Source organism: Mandrillus leucophaeus, unplaced genomic scaffold (genome assembly GCF_000951045.1).
Source record: "Mandrillus leucophaeus isolate KB7577 unplaced genomic scaffold, Mleu.le_1.0 Scaffold331, whole genome shotgun sequence".
Taxonomy (NCBI): domain Eukaryota; kingdom Metazoa; phylum Chordata; class Mammalia; order Primates; family Cercopithecidae; genus Mandrillus; species Mandrillus leucophaeus.
The window spans coordinates 1,194,068-1,214,165 of record NW_012103488.1 but is presented as its reverse complement, the minus strand read 5'-3'; the positions used below and the strand labels follow the sequence as shown (position 1 = coordinate 1,214,165).

Here is a 20,098-nt window from a genome sequence, read left to right as displayed (position 1 = left end):
GAAGCCTTAACAAATACACATGAAATTCTTTCGCATGCATGTGATATATTTTCTATTATTGATTTTGTCCTTGGTCCGTATGATGGCATAAGTACATAAATATTTCTCAGTGTTTTCCAAAGATGCAGGCTTTGCAAGCACTGTGCACTGCATCTTTTTCTGAAGCTTTGACCATCAGGACACAGACATTGAGATTTGGTTCTTCTGCTTTTCACTCCACATATAATGACTACATAGAGTAGTAACAGGTTACTTAGACTGAGCACTTACTATATGCTCAGTCTAAATGCTAAATTGTGGTTCAGGCTATAAGTGCAGTTGGAATTCCAAAACAGAAAAGTTCTTTATGAGTTAGAAAAATTAGAAAAGGCTTCATGGGAGAGTCAAGACTTAACAGGGGCCTGTAAGGATGACTAAGCCTCGGGAAGTCTTCAAGCACAAACAATGTGGTGTGTTGAATGCTTGTCTACCTTTGCCTTAGCTACATACTGTGCAAATGCTACATCATGGTTCTCATACTTCAGAGGGCATCAGAATTACCTAGGAAGCTTATTGAAGATGCATGCCCAGGCCAGGCGTGGTGACTCACGCCTGTAATCCCAGTACTTTGGGAGGCTGAGGCAGGTGGATCACTTGAGGTCAGACGTTCAAGACCAGCCTGGCCAACATGGTAAAACCTTATCTTTACTAAAAATACAAAAATTATCCAGGCATGGCGGTGCCTGTAATTCCAGCTACTCGTGAGGCTGAGGCAGGAGAATCACTTGAACCTGGGAGGCAGAGGTTGCAGTGAGCCAATATCGTGCCATTGTACTCCAGCCTGGGCGACATAGTGAGATCCTGTCTCAAAAAAAAAAAAAAGAAAGAAAGAAAGAAAAGAAAAGAAAATGAAACAAGCTAAAACAAATCTGTTGCACATGGTCCTTGGACCACACTTTGAGAAACACTCCTAAACTTTTGTGCCTGTATCCCTCCACTAGACCCTAAGCATCTTGGGGGTAAGACCTGTGATTTATTCTTTGTGCCTTCAGCAACTGCCCCAGATCCTGACATACCATAGAGCCTTGACAAATGTTTACTCAACTCAACACACCACAGAATGAAAGACTATCTTCATGGATCAGTCAGAAAAATAAAAACCACACTAGCATTTCAACAGGAGAATTTTATATAAGGAATTAGCTAAACAAGTGTTGGAGGATAGAAAAAGTGTAAAGGGAAAAGTGAGGTAACAAAATGGTAAGAAGCACTTTCCAAGGCTTGGGAAAGAAAGGGAAAAGGTTAGAATTGTCAGAAAACAGACACTTGGTTCTAGTTCACTCTACTGGATGTGCTAGAGTACATATAATGGCCCTAGCAATGTTCTGACACAAAGTAGGAATTGCACATCTAACACTGAAAGATTATTCTTCCTTTTTTTTTTGAGACAGAATTTCATTCTACTGCCCAGGTTGGAGTGCAGTGGCACTCTGCCTCCTGGGTTCAAGCGATTTTCCTGCCTCAGCCTCCCGAGTGGCTGGGATTACAGGTGCCCGCCATCATGCCTGGCTAATTTTTGTATTTTTAGTAGAGATGGGGTTTCACCATGTTGACCAGGCTTGGCTCCAGCTCCTGACCTCAGGTGATCCACCTGCCTTGGTCTCCCAAAGTGCTGAGATTACAGGCTCCAACCACTGTGCCCAGCCTCTTTCTTTAAATTAAAAATAAACTAAGTGGCAAGTGGTTGGGTGGTAGCTAGAAAGGAGGAGTACAGGGGAGTCTTGTAGTGATGGAATAGTGTTGTATCTTGATTCTAACAGTGGTTGAAAATCTACACAAGGGATAAATTTGCATGAAACTATATGTACACACACACATATGCATGTACAAGTAAGTGCACACAAATCTGGTAAAATCCAAATCAGCTCTGGGTTGTACAATGTCTGTTTTCTAGTTTTGATATTGTACTATAGTTACACAAGACAGTAGAAAATGTACTATAGTTGTCTAACCATCGTTACCATTGTGTGAAACTCGGTGAAGGATACCTGAAATCTCTCTGTACATTTCTTTTGTAATATCCTCTGAATCTATGATTATTTCAAAATAAAAGGCAAAAAAATAATAATAATAACTTGAGGTCCCTTCTCATTTGTAGAAAGGACCTGTAGATGAAACTGGTTGGGTCATTAAGAATGTTTTGTCGCTGCCTATTGTCAACAAGAAAGAAGATATTGTGGGAGTGGCTACATTTTACAACAGGAAGGATGGAAAACCTTTCGATGAGCATGATGAATACATTACTGAGGTAAGTGCAATCATAAGATAATGGAAGTCAATGCAATTCACAAAACACGAGAGGGCGCATCATTATTCGTTATTCTGGAATGATATTTTGAAGGGCCATTAAGACATGAGTCACACATAGCTGTAAACAATACGCTGTTATTTTGTCATTTCTATTTCCTGACTGCTATAAACTGCAACATTTTCTACCAAAGTACAAAATTTTAGCTTAACCAAAATTTGTTATAATACTCGGAAAACGGGAAAGACGATTTTCCTCTTCCTTCTCCCACTCCTCCTTCCTATTGCCTCTCATTCTTATTCTTACTCCCAGCACCCTGCCTAATTTTTAGGTCCTACTTGATTATACTGGTGTTGGTAACCCCTCTCTCTTCTAACAAAGTATTCATGGTACATGGTACATTTTAAAAAGCAATAACTCAGCCAGTTTTATTGTCTGAAGCTGATTATTAGTATGTTTTTCTTAAATTAAAAGAAGGAACAGGGTGGTTGATGATGGAAGGAGATTGATAGAAAAGCATGCAGATTGTTGCCTCCAAACCAATTTTGCTTTAACTGAAGAGAATTGGAATCACCTTTTATCTGTTTCAGACTCTCACACAATTTCTTGGATGGTCTCTTTTAAATACTGACACCTACGATAAGATGAATAAGCTAGAAAACAGAAAGGACATTGCTCAGGAAATGCTCATGAACCAAACCAAAGCCACTCCTGAAGAAATTAAGTCCATTTTGGTAAGTGAGAAATTCAGTCCTGTGGACATAAGGTGTTACCTAACCACATATTCTAGAAGTCATCTAATTACCCATGGGTCTGACAAATGCGAATGGTTTACTCCTGGACTGGGAGAGAGAGACAGTGAAGGAGGGGTTGGAAGAAGACATGGATGGCCCAGTGTACAGAGACCCTTACTGGAAGTACAGCTGCTTGACTGGAATAGCACTTCGTTCAAAATAGCCCTGGGGCTATGGGAGCTGTAGCAAGAAAAAAATATATATTTTAGGAAGGGAAATGTATCAGTCAGCTATTGTCATATAATTCTGCATAACAACAACCCTAACACCTCAGTAGCATGCAGTAATGAACCTCTAACTCTCACTCACATTTGTGGGTTGACCAGGCTTTGATTGACAGTGGCTGGACTTGGCTCCAAGCTGTGAATTTGGTTTGCTCTATGTATCTCTCATCCTTTTTGGACCAGGAGCTACCTGATAGATGTCCTTCTCACAGAGATGACAGAAGTGCAAGAGAGCAAGCCCAATTGTGCAAGCACACTTCAAGTTTTCGCTCACATCACATTCACCAAAATGCTCACTGGCCAAAGAAAGTCACATTACGAAGACCAACCTTATAGATGATAGGGGAGCAAGTGGATATTTGCTAACCATGTTCTAATCACCACAAAATGAAGGCAAAAATATCATGTGCCCACCATCTCTATTTCTTTTATTTCCCTGGCTTTGTGTGTGTGTGTGTGTGCGTGCGCGCGTGCAAGTGTGTGTGGTTTTGCCGGAGCGGGTTGTTTTTGGCGAGCGTGTTGGTTTTTGGTTTTGCAGACTGGTTTGAGTGTAACTCAGTTTGAGAGTTTGAGATGTTAAAGATGAGAAGATCTGGGGGGAATAAAGGGAACTGTGATAAGCTAACGGAAAAATAAATGTAAACCACTCATTTGCTCTTTCCTACGTGCAAACAACCCACACCTCTTTAAAAAAAACCCAGCTACTGTAACCATTTTGAGGGAATTTAAAAAATCAAATATATTAGATTATTTCTTGAAAAAAAATCTTCATAATCAGGTGCTATAGGTCTTTGTATCCATGACAAAGAATGCATCTTTGCCATGGAACTCATTGTAGTATATTTTATTTATTTACTTATTTTTAGAGATGGAGTCTCACTCTCTCACCCAGGCTGGAGTGCAGTGGTGCCATCACAGCTCACTGCACCCTGCAACTCCCGGGCTCCAGGGATCTGTCCAGCCTCCTCCTCCCGCATATTTTAAAGATATCTTAACTAAGATTGTAATAGTAGAGGAATCAGATGGAAATCTTCTCCTTTAGGAATTTCACACCTCAATTGCTTTTACATTTTAGAAATTTCAAGAGAAGTTAAATGTTGATGTAATTGACGACTGTGAAGAAAAACAACTTGTTGCAATTTTGGTAAGTGTTTTCTTTCTAACCTTAATGCCTGTTAAATAGATAATATAGGAATCAATAATATATTAGGATATGCTTTCTTGTTTTTCAAGTAAATATTGAGTTTTCTCTTTCCTGATATTTCTCAAGGCTAAAAAGAAAGAATTCTTCTAAAGATTGATCTTTTGGTTCCCTGCTTTTCTTCATCTTTGTTGCCTCTGGTCCAATTCCCGCAGAGAATTTACAATTGCAGCTAGGCTAGACTACCGCTTAGGGGACTTCAGGCACAGAATGTAGGGATATCAAGGCACAGTTTAATAGCTTTGGATGACACCATGGCCACCCCAGAGGACATGACAGAGTTAGCGTGGAGCATGGATCCTTCTAGGCACTGGCACCCCCTGCCATTTCTAGCTTCTCTTCTGGAGTCTGAAGGCTCCATTCTTTCCTGTTGTTGCCAGTAGGCCATCCCTATTATTTCTGGTTGAAATTAACTTTCCCACTTCACTAATTCTGTCTTTTGTTGTGTCCAATCAACTGTTAAACTCGCTCAATAAATTCTTAATTTCAGAGATTTTTTTCAGTTCTAGAAGGTACATTTAATTCTTTTGTTAAGGTTCTAACTCTGTGTTAAAACTTTTCATCATTTGATCTATTTTGACTATTTTTCCCTGTATTTTAAAAAACGTATTGGTGTGTATTATTTTAAGGTACTCATCTTAATACCAGAATCACCTATAGATCTGATTTTACTGTTCATTTTTACACCTGGGTTCTAGTCCTTTGATCCTGTTTTAAAGCATGCCTCATGCTTTTAAAATAAAAAATCAGATATTATAGATAAAAACTTGTAGGGGCTCTGAGTGATATTATCCTTCTGCAAAGAGGGTTAGAGTTTCCTCCGGCAGATGAGAGAGTTGTTTTAGATTTCATCTGGGATGGTCTTTTTTGGTTTTATTCCTCCTATTAGGGTGGAGCCCTTGTTTCTAGAATGTGGCTCTTCTGGAATCACATGAAATCCTGGGATACTTACCAAGACCCCCAGACCTTGAATTTCAGAGGGTTGAATTCCATCTGATTGAAATGGAAATATCACACTTAATTTCCTTACTAACTGCTATAACCTGTTTTCCACTGTCTCTTTCCAATCTGTGATGCGAGTGTTCTTTCTAAACTAAGACACATCGACTATCTCACCTTCTCCCTTTCCATCTTTTATGGGCTCTGTCCTCCTACCCGGGGCCTTTGCTCTGCTACCTTAGGACTGTTGGCCTTTGACCCCTTTTCGGGGCTTACTTCCCACCCCCATGTTTTCATGTCATCTGAGGTTTCCTTTTCTCCCATTTTGCTTGGCTCTCCCTTTGAGCACCATCCTCTCAGCCTGGTCCAGAAGATCACCCTTTCTTCTCCCCACCTGCCCTCAACAATAGACATCTTCTTAGAAAACAAAACATTCACTGACATCCGTGTCACTAGAAATTCTCTAATTTCTTATGTAAAGGAAGAAGGATCTCATGTTGTAGAAGCAATAAAGTGGACAAAGAACCAGTAGACTTCCTAAAAAAACAAACAAACAAAAAAAAAAACAGCCTATTTTGAATGTAAAATCTACTCAGGGCAAATCCCATATCATTGCTGCATAAAATTGAGGAATGTAACAAATATTTCAGAGGAGTTCTCCAAAATTATCCTGGCATCATTTCTCAGCTACATAATTATTTTTCCATCTTCATGTACGTGAGTCTTTCTCCAGGCCTGCACTTTAATGTTAGCTCCAGGGACGGCTCAGCCGATTTTCTGGGTATAGCAACAGTTCTGTGCAAGAGTGTGAGGGGCCAGCCCAGGCCCAGGGGCTGGGGGGACTGGAAACCATAATTTTGCTTTAAATAGCTATATACCATTCGGTGTTGAAATCTGTGTAGAGCATGGCTGTCCCCTGAAAAACATTAAACTTAACTAAGGGGAGTGTCCTGCCTTTCCCTATGTTTGTGTCCTCCTCAGTGCACTAGTAAGGACATAGTACACATTCAAATAAATACCCATTGAACTGAATTGCTCCTGCAGGTCTGTCTGGTAGACCTACATAGTCATTGCTAACTTCTGCCTCTTGGCACTTTCTCACCCACATGGAATCTCTCCGCTTCCTTCTGCCAGCTCAGCTGCATGCATGTCCCTCCAGCATCTCTCCTCATTTAATTTCCCCACCTGTCCAAGGACATTCAGTTTATCCCTCAGCATGGAGCACTGGCCATACTCTCTGATTATTCTAAGTGCTTACTTTTCACTCGTCTATATTTTATGGTCACTTTAATAAGTTAAGTTCCTTAAGGGCAAGATCCATATTTTTAATTCTGAAGTCGCAGCAATGCCATGTGTCTACTTCACTGCTTTTTCACATAATCCGGAATCCTAACCAGATGTGAGTTAAATGAAATGTCTGCAAGTATATCTTTGTACTGCAGGGCAATCATTGGTTTATCCATCCACTCATTCAACAGGCATTTCCCAAGCACCTTCATGGGACTGGCCCTGCGGATTTGGGATATGGCAGCAAATAAGCTGATGATCCCCACTCTCGGGGAGCTCACATTCCAGTGAAAAACTGTCACTGAGCACATAAAGAAAATTCAAAAGAATTGAATTAAGCAGTCGTTTACTGTTTACTGAATATTTCCTGAACAGATAAAAAGTTGAGTATTGAAAATGAGTAAGGCTTTTGTAACAAAACATTTTATTTTGCAGCACAGAAAGAAAACAGCTACTGGAGTTGGATTTGGAATGGTATCCCATTACTTAGAAAGTCTTTAAGATAGCCAAGTCTCAGTTTCATCACCTGTAAAATGGAGACAATTGTGTAGGACTGCCATGAGGATAATCTGTGCAAACTGCATCATCCAGTGCCTGGCACATGGTGGCTCAGTGAATCACACATTGTGTTATTGTAATTTTGGTTTACACTCAATGTTGGCTATGGGAGTGGAAAGGGAAAACAGATGAATGTAATCTGAAACAATCCATCCTTATCTCAACAGAAAGAGGACTTGCCAGACCCACGCTCTGCAGAACTGTACGAATTCCGCTTCAGTGACTTCCCCATTACAGAGCACGGATTGATTCAATGTGGAATACGACTGTTTTTTGAAATAAATGTGGTGGAGAAATTCAAAGTACCCGTAGAGGTCAGATGGTATTTAATTTAAAATACTATGTGATTATGTGGCTCTGCTTCACTGATGTTTTCTGTGGTTCAAAAGATGAACTCAGTTTGAATTTTAAATTATTATTAACTTTCTAAATACATCAGCTTAACCCCTGTCAACAAGACCAACACATCTTTTTAGATAAGATTGCCACAGACCTTCTAACCTTTAGAATTCTATTCCAAAGTCTGAATGGTGTCGTCTTCTTTTAGGTTCTTACCAGATGGATGTACACTGTGAGGAAAGGGTACCGAGCTGTCACTTACCACAATTGGCGGCATGGGTTCAACGTGGGACAGACCATGTTTACTTTGCTGATGGTAGGTGCAGAGGGTTGTAAATCCTTGTAAACCTGCAGATTTCCCATTTGAGCATGGTGAGAAATAGGTATGGTCCATCATTTTAGACCAGTAATTTAAAAATTCAGGGCACAAACCCCTCTCTGCTGCAGATGAGTTCCAGGGAACATGGGTATCCTTGAGCACCGGTGGGATGATCACTCAGACATTCACATACTTACCTTCTTAAAGGAAAGCTCAGTCATTACCCACAATGCTACAATACTCACAACAAATAAAGTGAACTTGCTCCAAAAACTAGTGGGCCTATTCTCTACTGCAGGCAGGCCTTGCTGCACTTGGTATAGAGATATGTTAATTCAAATAAATTATAGATCTATGTATTTATGTTATTTTTTTTAGACAGGAAGATTAAAGAAATACTATACGGATCTTGAAGCCTTTGCCATGCTTGCTGCTGCTTTCTGCCATGATATTGACCACAGAGGCACTAATAATTTGTACCAGATGAAGTAAGTGAACACATGTGCAATGTTGACCTGTATTGGTGGACATTGGAAGGTACCTAGAGTGAGAAAAATGCTTCTCCCTATTCCTTGGCCCAGTCAATCCCTCTTTGCCATGTTTGGAAATCCTAGGGCTGGGTTCTATTCCCTCCCAAGCTTCTGCCTTCACGATAACATTGCTCTTTCTCCCTAGGTGCTTGCATCTCCCTTTCCTTTCTGTTTTCATGTCCAGATGTGCCTCTGCCTTCTTCCTATAGGCCTTCAGGCTTTCTTCTCTCAACTTTGTTTAATCAGAGTATTGAATTCCTATATTAAAGTGCATGAATCTGGCTGGGCACGGTGGCTTGCGCCTGTAATCCCAGCACTTTGGGAGAGTGAGGCGGGCGGATCACCTGAGGTCAGTTCAAGAGCAGTCTGGCCATCATGGCGAAACCCTGTCTCTACTAAAAGTACAACAATTAGCCAGGTGTGGCACACCTGGGATTATAGGCACATGTCTATAATCCCAGCTACTTGGAAGGCTGAGGTAGGAGAAATGCTTGAACTCAGGAGGCGGAGGTTGTAGTGAGCCAAGATTACGCCACTGCACTCCAGCTGGAGCGACAAAGCGAGACTCTGTCTTGAAAAAAATAAAAAATAAAAAACAAATACATAAGGTACACGAATGCTAGGTTTACACTTGTACACTCCTATGGAGTACTCCCCAGCTCAGGCTAGAGGACACTACCCCTGGGCTCACTACCCTTCACTTCCCTGGTCTTTTTGCTTCTACCAAACTCTCCTTCAGCTGGTCTTCTATCTTAACATTGATGCCATCTTTCTCTCTTGCCCCAAGAAACGAAGTACAATAAGAAGGGTACAGGCTCTGGGCTCAGGCAGATTTGGATTCACTGGGTCACAAGTTATTTAAGCTTTCTAAGCTGCGATTTTCTCATCTGGGAAGTAAGAATTATAATAATGGTACCCAGAACATAAGGTTGTTGTAAAGATTAAATGCGATCATGGATATAAAGCCCTCAACTCAAGGTAGGATCTTGGCAGTTAATAAATATTAGGTATGATTGCCGGGCATGGTGGCTCACGCCTATAATCCTAGCACTTTGGGAGGTTGAGGCGGGCAGATCACGAGGTCAGGAGTTGGAGACCAGCCTGGTCAACATGGTGAAACCCCATCTTTACTAAAAATACAAAAATTAGCCGGACAATGTGGTGTGTGCCTGTAATCTCACCTACTTGAGAGGCTGAGGCAGGAGAATTGTTTGAACTCAGGAGGCAGAGGTTGAAGTGAGCTGAGGTCACGCCACTGCACTCCTGCACTCCAGCCTGGGCGACAGAGCAAGACTCCGTCTCAGAAAACAAACAAACAAACAAGCACTAGGCATTGTGATTACTATTATTGTTATGATGTCATTGGCACTCTTCATTCACCAGCATTGCTTGTGGCCAGCCCAGCTTCTTGATAATGGGTTTTAAGATGGCCTATCTGCCTCAGCCACACTTCATTCTCATTTCTGACACATGACCTACCCCTCTCCAGAAGTAGTGAAGTGTTGTAGACAGAACAGTCTTTGGAGTCTGGGGTTTGTGAGGACCAACTACTTCCTGATTCGGGGATCTTGGACAAGTCATTTAATCTATTTGAGATTCAGTTTCTTAGCTGTGAGATGGATAAAGTATTGACCTCTCAAAGATTGTTATGAGAATCAAATGAAATTACATATGTGAAACCCACTAGAGAAAGTGCCTACTAGGCAGGTTTCACATATATAATTTCATTGCGCAAAAAGCACTTTGTAAGCAGTGACTCCTCATCTTTAGCAATTCTGCCTACTATTAGACTTTGTCTTGAAAAGACGATCTCCATCCAGACTTCAGGCAAGAGACATCTTCATCTCAAAGGTTCCAGCCTATACTGGCCACTCACTCCTCCTGAATCCAAGTCCCCTGACAGTCATTGAAGTTCTGATCCTCCTTCTTGATCAGTAGTATACTAGCCAATTCAGTTCCGGAGGAACAAATTGAGCATCTATTGTGTGCTGGAGACCAAGCTAAGGACTTGATACCTACTGCCTCATTTAACCTTCACAGCACAGTGAAGGGAGGTGCCATATAGGAGGTACTATTATCCCCCACTTTAACTGATGAGCTCAAAAGATGAAGTCAAACCTTCCCTAGGTTACAGGAAGTAGCAGGATTGAAGCTGGCATCTTGCCTCCAGGTTTGCAGGAAAGATGCACGCAGCCACACCCTGCCTTCTGCATTGGTCTGGTTTTCTTTCATCATTCCTCCTCTGTGAACGCAACTGTAGGAGCATGTGGTGACGGAAGGGCTTCCTGATTGCAGACTGTCAGTGTGTGTGTGACTGTCTGTGTGTGTATATAAATAATAAATATTTTTTTGAGACAAGGTCTTACCCTGTCACTCAGGGACTGCAGTGGCACGATCACAGCTCACTGCAGCCTTGACCTCTGGAGCCCAAGCAATCCTCCCACTTTAGCCTCCCAAGTAGCTGGGACTACAGGTATATGCTACCATGCCTGGCTAACTTTTAAATTGTTTTTGTAGAGACAGGGCCTCCCTATGTTGCCCAGGCTGGTGTTGAACTCGTGGGCTCAAGCAATCCTCCTGCCTCAGGCTCCCAAAGTGCTAGGATTACAGGCCTGAGCTACTGTACATGGCCAACTAAATCTTTTTTTTTCACTAAATCATTTGTGAGTTGGCTGCAGATACTAGATTTCATTCCTAAATATTGCAGCATATATTTATTAAGAATTAGGACATTCACCTACATAAACACAATACAATGATCACCCTCAGTATTGGTACAATAATATTATCTAATATAAAATGTTTATTCAAAAATTTCCAATTACCACAATAATGTTCTTTATAGCTATTTTTTCCCTTCTAATTCAATATCTAATCAAGGAGCACACTTTGCATTTAGTTGTCAAATATCTTTAATCTCCTTTAATCTGGAGTAGTTGCTCAACCTTTTTGTGTGTTTCAGGATGTTGACGTTTTGGAAGAGTCTAAGCCAACTATTTTGCAGAGTATCTTTCAATTTGGATTTAATCACTTGTTTCCTGATTAATATACTCAGATTAAACATTTTTTGGCAGGAATACTACATAGATGATGTTGTGTCCTTCTCAGTGCATTGTGTCACGAAGCCCATGATACCAATTTTATTTATGGATGATGTCCAGAAGATCTTTTTTTTTTTTTTTTTTTTGAGACGGAGTCTCACTCTGTCGCCCAGGTTGGAGTGCAGTGGCCGGATCTCGGCTCACTGCAAGCTCCGCCCCCCGGGTTCACGCCATTCTCCTGCCTCAGCCTCCCAAGTAGCTGGGACTACAGGCGCCCGCCACCTAGCCCGGCTAGTTTTGTTTTTTGTATTTTTTTTAGTAGAGACGGGGTTTCACCGTGTTAGCCAGGATGGTCTCGATCTCCTGACCTCGTGATCCGCCCGTCTCGGCCTCCCAAAGTGCTGGGATTACAGGCTTGAGCCACTGCGCCCGGCCGGATCTCTTTATGTAAAGGAACATTTTCTCCTTTGCAATTAATCAGTAATATGCAAAATGTTATTTTGAGATCAGATGAATATCTAACTTCCCAATAACATTTTTAAACTAATGTTTCTAAACCTAAAGGAATTAAAGATACCACTCCTTTCTAACTAGAATTGAGCTTTATTCATTTTTTAAAATATAGATTTTAAATTGCTACATAATAGAGTACATACTTTTGGGGTACATGATATTTTGATACGTTCATATGATGTGCGATAGTCAAATCAGGGTCATTGAGATATCCATCACCTTGAACATTTATTTCTTTATGCTGGGAATATTCAAATTATTCTTTACTAGCTATTTTGAAACATACAATAGGTTGTTGTTTGCTATAGTTACTCTATTAATTTATTGAACACTGGGTCTTATTTCTTCTACCTACCTGTATATTTGTAACCATTAATCAACCCGGCTTCATCCTTCCCACCTCCCTACCCTTCCTGGCCTCTGATAACCACCAAACTACTCTCTATCTTCAAATAAAGAAAATGTGGTGTGTGTGTGTATATATATATACACACATATATATATATATATAATGGAATATTATTCAGCCATCAAAAAAATGAAATCTTGTCATTTGTTGCAATATGGATGGAACTGGAGATTATTTTGTTCAGTGAAATAAGCCAGGCACAGAGAGTCAAATATCACGTTCTCAGTCATATATGGAGGCTTCAAAAGTGGATCGCATAAGATAGAGAGCAGCTTGGTGGTTATAGAAACTGGGATTTACTCATTTAAAAAAAAAATCTCCAATGCCAACACAGAGTAGTTGTTTAAATATGTGTTAAAATTATTATCAATTGTAATATTTATTAGATATGGCCTAATTATTCCCCAACTAAAGTATCTGCTTTCCCCGACCTGCCAGTAACCTGGCAATGACCTCTCCCAGACTAAAGTTTTGTTCTCCATGAAATAAATAAAACTTCTCTACTAAGGCTGCCAGCCATGTTTTTGATTTCTTCTTTCTTTAAAATTTATTCTATATTTTCATGACAGTCTTCACATAATCTCTAGACCTTTGATGTCAGCCTCTTTTACCCTGAAGGCACTGAAGGAAAACAGGGTACAAAAGACTGGGACCCCTACTTATATAAAACTGTGATCTAATTGTTAATAAATGGGAACTCTAAGCTTACATTTATGTCACTGTCTTGGGGGAGGAGAGAAATGTTACCTTATAGTGCTTTTCATCTTGGTTCTATGCAGATAATCTATGGGCTTCCACATGTTTGCCATACGTTTTATAAGTCATAGTCCACCGCCATAAGCCCCAGGGAACTTAAAGAATTTAGATACATGGAGCTGAACTCCTTAATTTAAACAATTCAATCATTTATGCATTCAACAAATTAGGGTTTTTTTTTTTTCCCCAAAAGAGCATATTCTCATCTTCTAAATCTAGAAAATCTTTTCCAATATGTTATTTTTGACCACTCAGATAATTGAGTGGGGAGGGAGAAGACAGACATTAAGAAAAATCCTGAAACAATAAAGATTCTGTATTGTAGGAACCTATGTGTAATTTTTAAACAGCTAGAATCATGGCATATTGTTTTCCTTCTAGATCCACGTCTCCATTAGCAAGACTTCATGGTTCTTCTATTTTGGAAAGGCACCACCTGGAGTACAGTAAGACTCTGTTGCAGGATGAGGTACGTAAACCTCTCTTTAGGACAGTTAAACACAAGTTCTGGATCAAAGCACTAACCCACAGAAAATGCCTGGAAAAAGGGTGGCCTTGAGTTACAGCAGTTGATAGTGTATACCCTTATTGAAGTCAATTGATAGAAACTGCTATATTGAAACAGTTTTTGAACAACCAAGTTGGAAGTAGCTGAGACAGGTGAAGAGAGCCATGGAAAGTCACAGAATCTCTGTGGGTCTGTAGGGAAAGAAGAAAAAGCTTATGGTGGATGCAAAAGGGCTCTGTGCACCCCAAGCATATATAAATGTAAAGGGGAAAGGAGGTAACACGGTCATTGATTTTTTTATTCATTCATGGGGCATATGCTGTAGGACATGGTCTATGCCTTTAAGAAAGTCAAGCTTTCATAGTGGAGTGTATTCACATATTCTTGCATTGCTATAAAGTAATACCTGAGACTGGGTAATTATAAAGAAAAGAGGTTTAATTCGCTCACAGTTCTGCAGGCTGTACAGGAAGCATGGCAGTATTAACCTCTGGGCAGCCCTCAGGAAGCCTAGCATCATGGTAGAAGCTGAAGGGGGAGCGAGCACTTCACATGGCCAGAGCAGAAGGAAGAGAGGTGGCAGGGAGGTACCACACACTTTTAAACAACCAGATCTCATGAGAACTCACTCAGTGTTGTGACCGAGGAGGATGGGGCTAAACCATTTATATGAAACACCGCTCTCAAGATCCAATCACCTCCCACCAGGACCCACTTCCAACATTGGGGATTACAACTGAACATGGGGTTTGGGTGGGGACACAGATCCAAACGATATCATGGAGGTAGGCATGACTTAGCCACCATCAGAGAGGCACTGAACCATGCTCTGAGAGTTCCAAAGGGAGAAACCACATTTGTGTGAAGACTGTGGCAGCAGAAAGGGGCAAAGAGGGTGGGATCAGAGAGGGCTTTCTGCAGGAGCGGCTCTGAGCCCTTTGAATTCATTGTGAATTGCACATGTTCTGTACTACTAATCTTCCAGAGAGGGTAGTCATTCTTCTTCCCTTGATCAATTTTATTGAAGGGATATATGGGCATGTGGAAAGTTGTGGATGTTGTCTAATTACACTTTCTTAACAACGTTCCAAACCAAAAATGATTAAGGTGAGTCATTAGATTGAGGGGAGCACTGTTTTGTCACAAGCAGTGAACTTGTTTAGAATCACACGCTCATTAGGATACAGGAGCCCTCTGGAGAGTGGGCTTTTCTCAGTTTTAATAATAATCTTCTATTAAAAGCTCGGGGAGAATATACAGAAAGATATCCAAGTTTAGAGAGAATACTAAATTCTTCTAGGTAATGAAAATCCAAGATGGTCCTCATAAGCCAAGCAGGAAAATCTCATAAGGCAGAGCAACTGGGCAGACAAATGGAAAAACAAGAAAACTGCTTGCATTGTTTTAACAATCTGTGATTGACACAGCACCCAACACCATTGCCATCCCAGACCTGCTGTGGCATTTCTAATTCTGCAATGCTCTTGGCAAAGCACTAACCTTGTATGAGTCCAGATGGTGATTCTCAGAAATGGGTACCTGGACCAACTCTTTCAGACTCATTCATTTAACAGGGCAGGGGCAGGCAGGCTGTTAAGACACAGATCCTGGGCCCCATTCTCCACTTACTGACCAGATTTTCTGGAATTTGGGCCTGGAAATCTGTATTGTGAACCAGAAGGCTTTTAATTCTGATATGCAGACAGAATCTCTCCCTGCAGCAGAATTCACAGCATAGGTAACATCTGTTCTATGAGAATTAAAAGAAGCAGCGGAACTGAAAGTAACTCAGGAATGTAAGAGTAAATTGTTATGACCTAATTTGTTGAAAGTCTTTGTTTTGCTGGTTGGGACAATCTTCGGTTTCTGAGTAAGAATTTTCTGTAAATCTCACTGTTTATATGATACCACAGTGAGGTAGTGTCACATAATCATACAGTTACCTACTAAAACAAAATACAGTTTTAAAACAGCAGCCAAATATCTAAATGCTTAACACTGGAAGGCTCCTAGTATCTTAAATGTTTTTCCTTCTGGGATTTTGCAGTTTAGAGTTACAGTTTTCCATCTGAAGTATTTTAATGTTATTTACTTTGCAGTCTGAACTGGCTTTGATGGCTATATAAAGACTTATTATTCTTTCTAAAGAGGAATATTGCATCTCAGTAATCTATACCATCTTTTCAAGGACCTCTCTGTAATACCATTCAATCTGCTAATTGCAGACTTTTAAAGCCTTGTCAATAGAGTCGCTAGGCAATGCAGTCACACACAGCCTGTTTATGAGCAGTCAACTTGGACACACACACAAAAAGACTGTTACCTATCAGATATTCTTTCTAAATTTTGGGGAGACAATGTAGTCCTTCTATTTTTTTCACTGTCTAAAGAAAATATACACACTAAAAATTTTAATTTTTTAAAATAAGGGAAATCCTTGGGATTTATTCAGTAATTTCAGCATTTGTGGGCATTACTCAGACATTTTGTTTTGCATATTATAAGGCTTTGAACTGCAATGTCCTTCTATCCCAGCAGAGATGGATCCACTGCTTTGAGGAACAGAACTGCCTATACTCTAAACCAGACAGAAATCAATGCTTTAACCTGAATGAATGGGTGGAAACTTTGTTAGCCGAATTTGTATGAGTATAAATTTTAATACTAGAATATACTATAGAAATGACAAAATATATTGCTCAGCACAAATAACAAAATCCTGTTATTATTCAGAACATCTCTTTCCAAAGTGTATGATAATTTTATTTATGCTTTTTCATACCAACCCCATCAGTCTGCCCCATTTTACACATAGAAATGTGAAGGAGAAATCAAATACCTTGTGTACTGCCACTAGCAAAGCAAGAACACGTTGGCAATATTCTCTTGTGGGCGTCATAGGCACCACACTGAAGATTAGAACGGCCTGTACTTTCCCTGGCCTCAGCTAACTCGAGAGCCACAATCTGAATGAATTAAAGCCATTTCTACCTGTTTGGGGTGTGCTATGCAGAATTCATATTTCTATTGCCATTTTAATAGTCAGGGAAAATAAAATAGATGCTTTCTGTGAGCAAATGAAAGCAGCTGAGCAAGTTAGGGCCCGTGGCCAGGGGCTGGGAAGTAGGTCTCCCTTCTCATCTGGTGCACCTGTCTCCACATAATGTCTTCAACACAATGCTCAAAAACAAATGGAATCTTACTTACTTACATATGTCTTCCATATTCATTAATAGTTGCAAAAGTTACACAGGCCCACTATAAAAATTCAAACAATAGGAAAAACATCAAAGCCAAATATTTTTTAAATTGCTTCAAATCCTACCATCCAGAAATCAATATTTCATTAACATCTAATAAACCTCATTGCAGTCACCCTGTGGATATATACAGGAAGTATGGAGAGAAGGGACTTTTGAAAAATGTGATCCCACTACTCAAGCTATTTTTTTAAAGTCAGAATTGGTTTTTAATAGACTTCATTGAAGTATATGTACAATAACCTGCATCTCTTATTTTATTTTTGAGACGGAGTCTCACCCTGTTGCCCAGGCTGGAGTGCAGCAGCGTGATCTCGACTCACTGCAACCTCTGCCTCCTGGGTTCAAGAGGTTCTCGCACCTCAGCCTCCCAAGTAGCTGGGATTACAGGCATGCACCACCATTACCGGTTAATTTTTGTATTTTTAGTAGAGGCAAAGTTTTGCCATGTTGGCCAGGCTGCTCTCGAACCCCCTGACCCCAGGTGATCCACCCACCTTGGCCTCCCAAAGTGCTGGGAGTGAGCCACCACACCTAGCCTAAACTGCATCTTTAGAGTACCCAATTCCATGAGTTTTGACTATTTATATACCTGGGAAATCAGCACCACAATCAAGATGCAGAACACTTGTATCACCCAAGTAATTGTTCATATCATGCCCCTTCACAGCACATCCCACTCTCCACTCCCAGCCCTAGGTGGCAACCTTTGAAATGTTTTCAGTTGCTATGGATTAGTTTGCATTTTCTAGATTTTATATAAGTGCAATCATACAATTATCACAATACTAGAATAATTATGCAATCAATCACACTCTTGCGTTGGTTGCTTTCATGCAGAATAATAATTTTTAGATTATTCATGTTGTGTATATCCATGATTCATTCTATTTTTTAGAGATGGGGTCTTGCGCTATTGCCCAGACTGGAGTGCTGTGGCACAGTCAAAGCTCTCTGCAGCCTCAACCTCAACCTGGGCTCAAGCAATCCTCTTACCTCTGCCTCTCAAGTAGCTGGGACAACAGACATGAATCTCTATACCTGGCTAAATTTTTGTATTTTTCGTAGAAATGCATTCTTGCTATGTTGCCTAGGCTGGTCTTGAAGTCCTGGGCTGAAGCAATCCTCTCTCCTTGGCCTTCCAAAGCACTGGGATTACAGGTGTGAGCCACTGTGCCCAGCCAATTCATTCTTTTTCATTACAAAGTAGAATCTCTTTATCTTAAATAAAAGGTATTGCATTTGACTTTATTTGAATTTAACAGAAGAAATGTTTTTGAAATGGAAGAAATGGCAGAACTTCACATAATGGTGTCTTTATCACAAGAAATGTCAGCTCTTAAAGAGCCCTCTAAAATGAGTAACAAATGACTACAAAAAATTACAAAAAGCTGTAGCTGAGCATTTAGATGTTTGACATTTTTAAGCTATATGTGTTAACTTTACAGTATCTACTAATTCCCTTCTATGAAATATGAAGGAATTGGTATACTTTTTCCCACATATCTGTTTTATGTGGTATTAATTTTTTATTTACCATTATTGATATTTATAAAATTACATTTTGCTCTGTAATTTCCACTACTGTTTATTTTAATTCAACTTTTAATTGAGTCCAGTACTTGACTCTACATTTTCATATAAATTTTATAATTGATTTGTCAATTTACCAACACACATACACAAACTTGTTGGTATTCTGGTTGGAATTGCACTGGCTCTATGGATTATTTTGTGTTCTTGTGGTCATTTTACACATAGGTTTTGCACTTATTCCCCTCTGAAAATTACTCATCCCTGAATGGAGCCAACTATCTGCTGAGTACCATGGAGAAAGGGCAGGAATGAGCTGGGGAAATCCTCAGCTTCCAATTTGTTGCTCAAACATTTTCTCACCAATTCTAAGGAACACACCTGTATTAGTCAGTTTTCACACTGCTATGAAGATACTACCTGAGACTGGGTAATTTATAAAGATAACAGGTTTAATGGACTCACAGTTCTGCACTGCTGGGGAGGCCTCAGGAAACTTACAATCATGGCTGAAGGGTAAGGGGAAGCAAGGCATGTCTTACATGGTGGCAGGCAAGAGTGTGTGAGAAAGAGCGAGGAAGTGGCACACTTAAAACCATCAGCTCTTGTGAGAACTCTCTCACTATCACAAGAACAGCGTGGGGGAACTGCCCTCATGATCCAATCACCTCCTTCCAGGTTCCTCCCTCAACACCTGGGGATTACAATTCAAGATGAGATTTGGGTGGGGACACACAGCCATATCAACACCTCTTTGATTTTGTTTTCTGGAAGTTGGTAAAGCTCATATTGAGTGAAGCCCGTGAAGCTCCAGGCCCTCTATTTGGGATCTGCTCATTGCTGTCTGCCTTCCCTCCTTCACTTCTTGTTACCTATGGCAATCTCTTTGGTCTAGGAGATTGAATATCAGAAGTCAATACAAATGTACATCAGCATAACTTCTCCATCAACTTCTCTTCCACTGTTGTTTTGAGTTGTCAAAGTAGGTCTTGAAAGGACTTCCTTGCTTCTCCTGTGTGCTGGGCACATCTTGAGACCTCTTGCTCTAATTAAAGGATCATTGAGTCTGTGTTTACTTACTAAGCAACAAAAAAAATACCCAACTTGTGTGCATGTGTGTGTGTGTGCATGTGTGTGCATGTGTGTGTGCGTGTGTATGTCCCACTTTGTTCCAAAGAGGATTTGATGGAGCTTCGAAGAATATATACAATACTAAAGAAAATGAGGACTAATAGAAAAATAAAAATGAGATGAAGCATAGTAGAGGCCATACATACCCAAAATATATATCATAAGGTACATAAATGTACCTTATTGTATTTATCAGACATGGGCCACGAATTTGGCCAAAACGTTTATCAGACATAGGCCACAAATTTGGCCAAGTGCTTTCTAGCAACTAACACAAAAACAGGAATGGGATCTTTTATATGAATCTATATCCACAACTTAATAAGTCAATTAGAAGCTCTTCTTTCAAGAACCTCAGGTGTGAAAGGGAGAACAGAGAAAATCTAAAAGAATGTAGAATTAAGAAAGAGTTTTTCAATTAGGAGCCTTGTACATGTTTTTAGATAAAAATGAAAATGAGTGAGAAGAA

At 40.2% G+C, this 20,098-nt stretch overlaps 1 protein-coding gene across 1 annotated transcript in view; it reads left to right on the top strand.

Moving 5' to 3' along the window:
• Window positions 1-20,098, top strand: part of PDE6C (phosphodiesterase 6C, cGMP-specific, cone, alpha prime) — a 57,927-nt gene that overhangs the window by 19,877 nt on the left and 17,952 nt on the right. Inside the window, exons 9-15 of the mRNA XM_011988468.1 lie at window positions 2,138-2,287; window positions 2,878-3,021; window positions 4,381-4,449; window positions 7,458-7,604; window positions 7,838-7,945; window positions 8,327-8,436; window positions 13,579-13,666. Of these exons, the coding sequence (XP_011843858.1) occupies window positions 2,138-2,287; window positions 2,878-3,021; window positions 4,381-4,449; window positions 7,458-7,604; window positions 7,838-7,945; window positions 8,327-8,436; window positions 13,579-13,666 (816 nt within the window). The remainder of the gene's footprint in view (window positions 1-2,137; window positions 2,288-2,877; window positions 3,022-4,380; window positions 4,450-7,457; window positions 7,605-7,837; window positions 7,946-8,326; window positions 8,437-13,578; window positions 13,667-20,098) is intronic.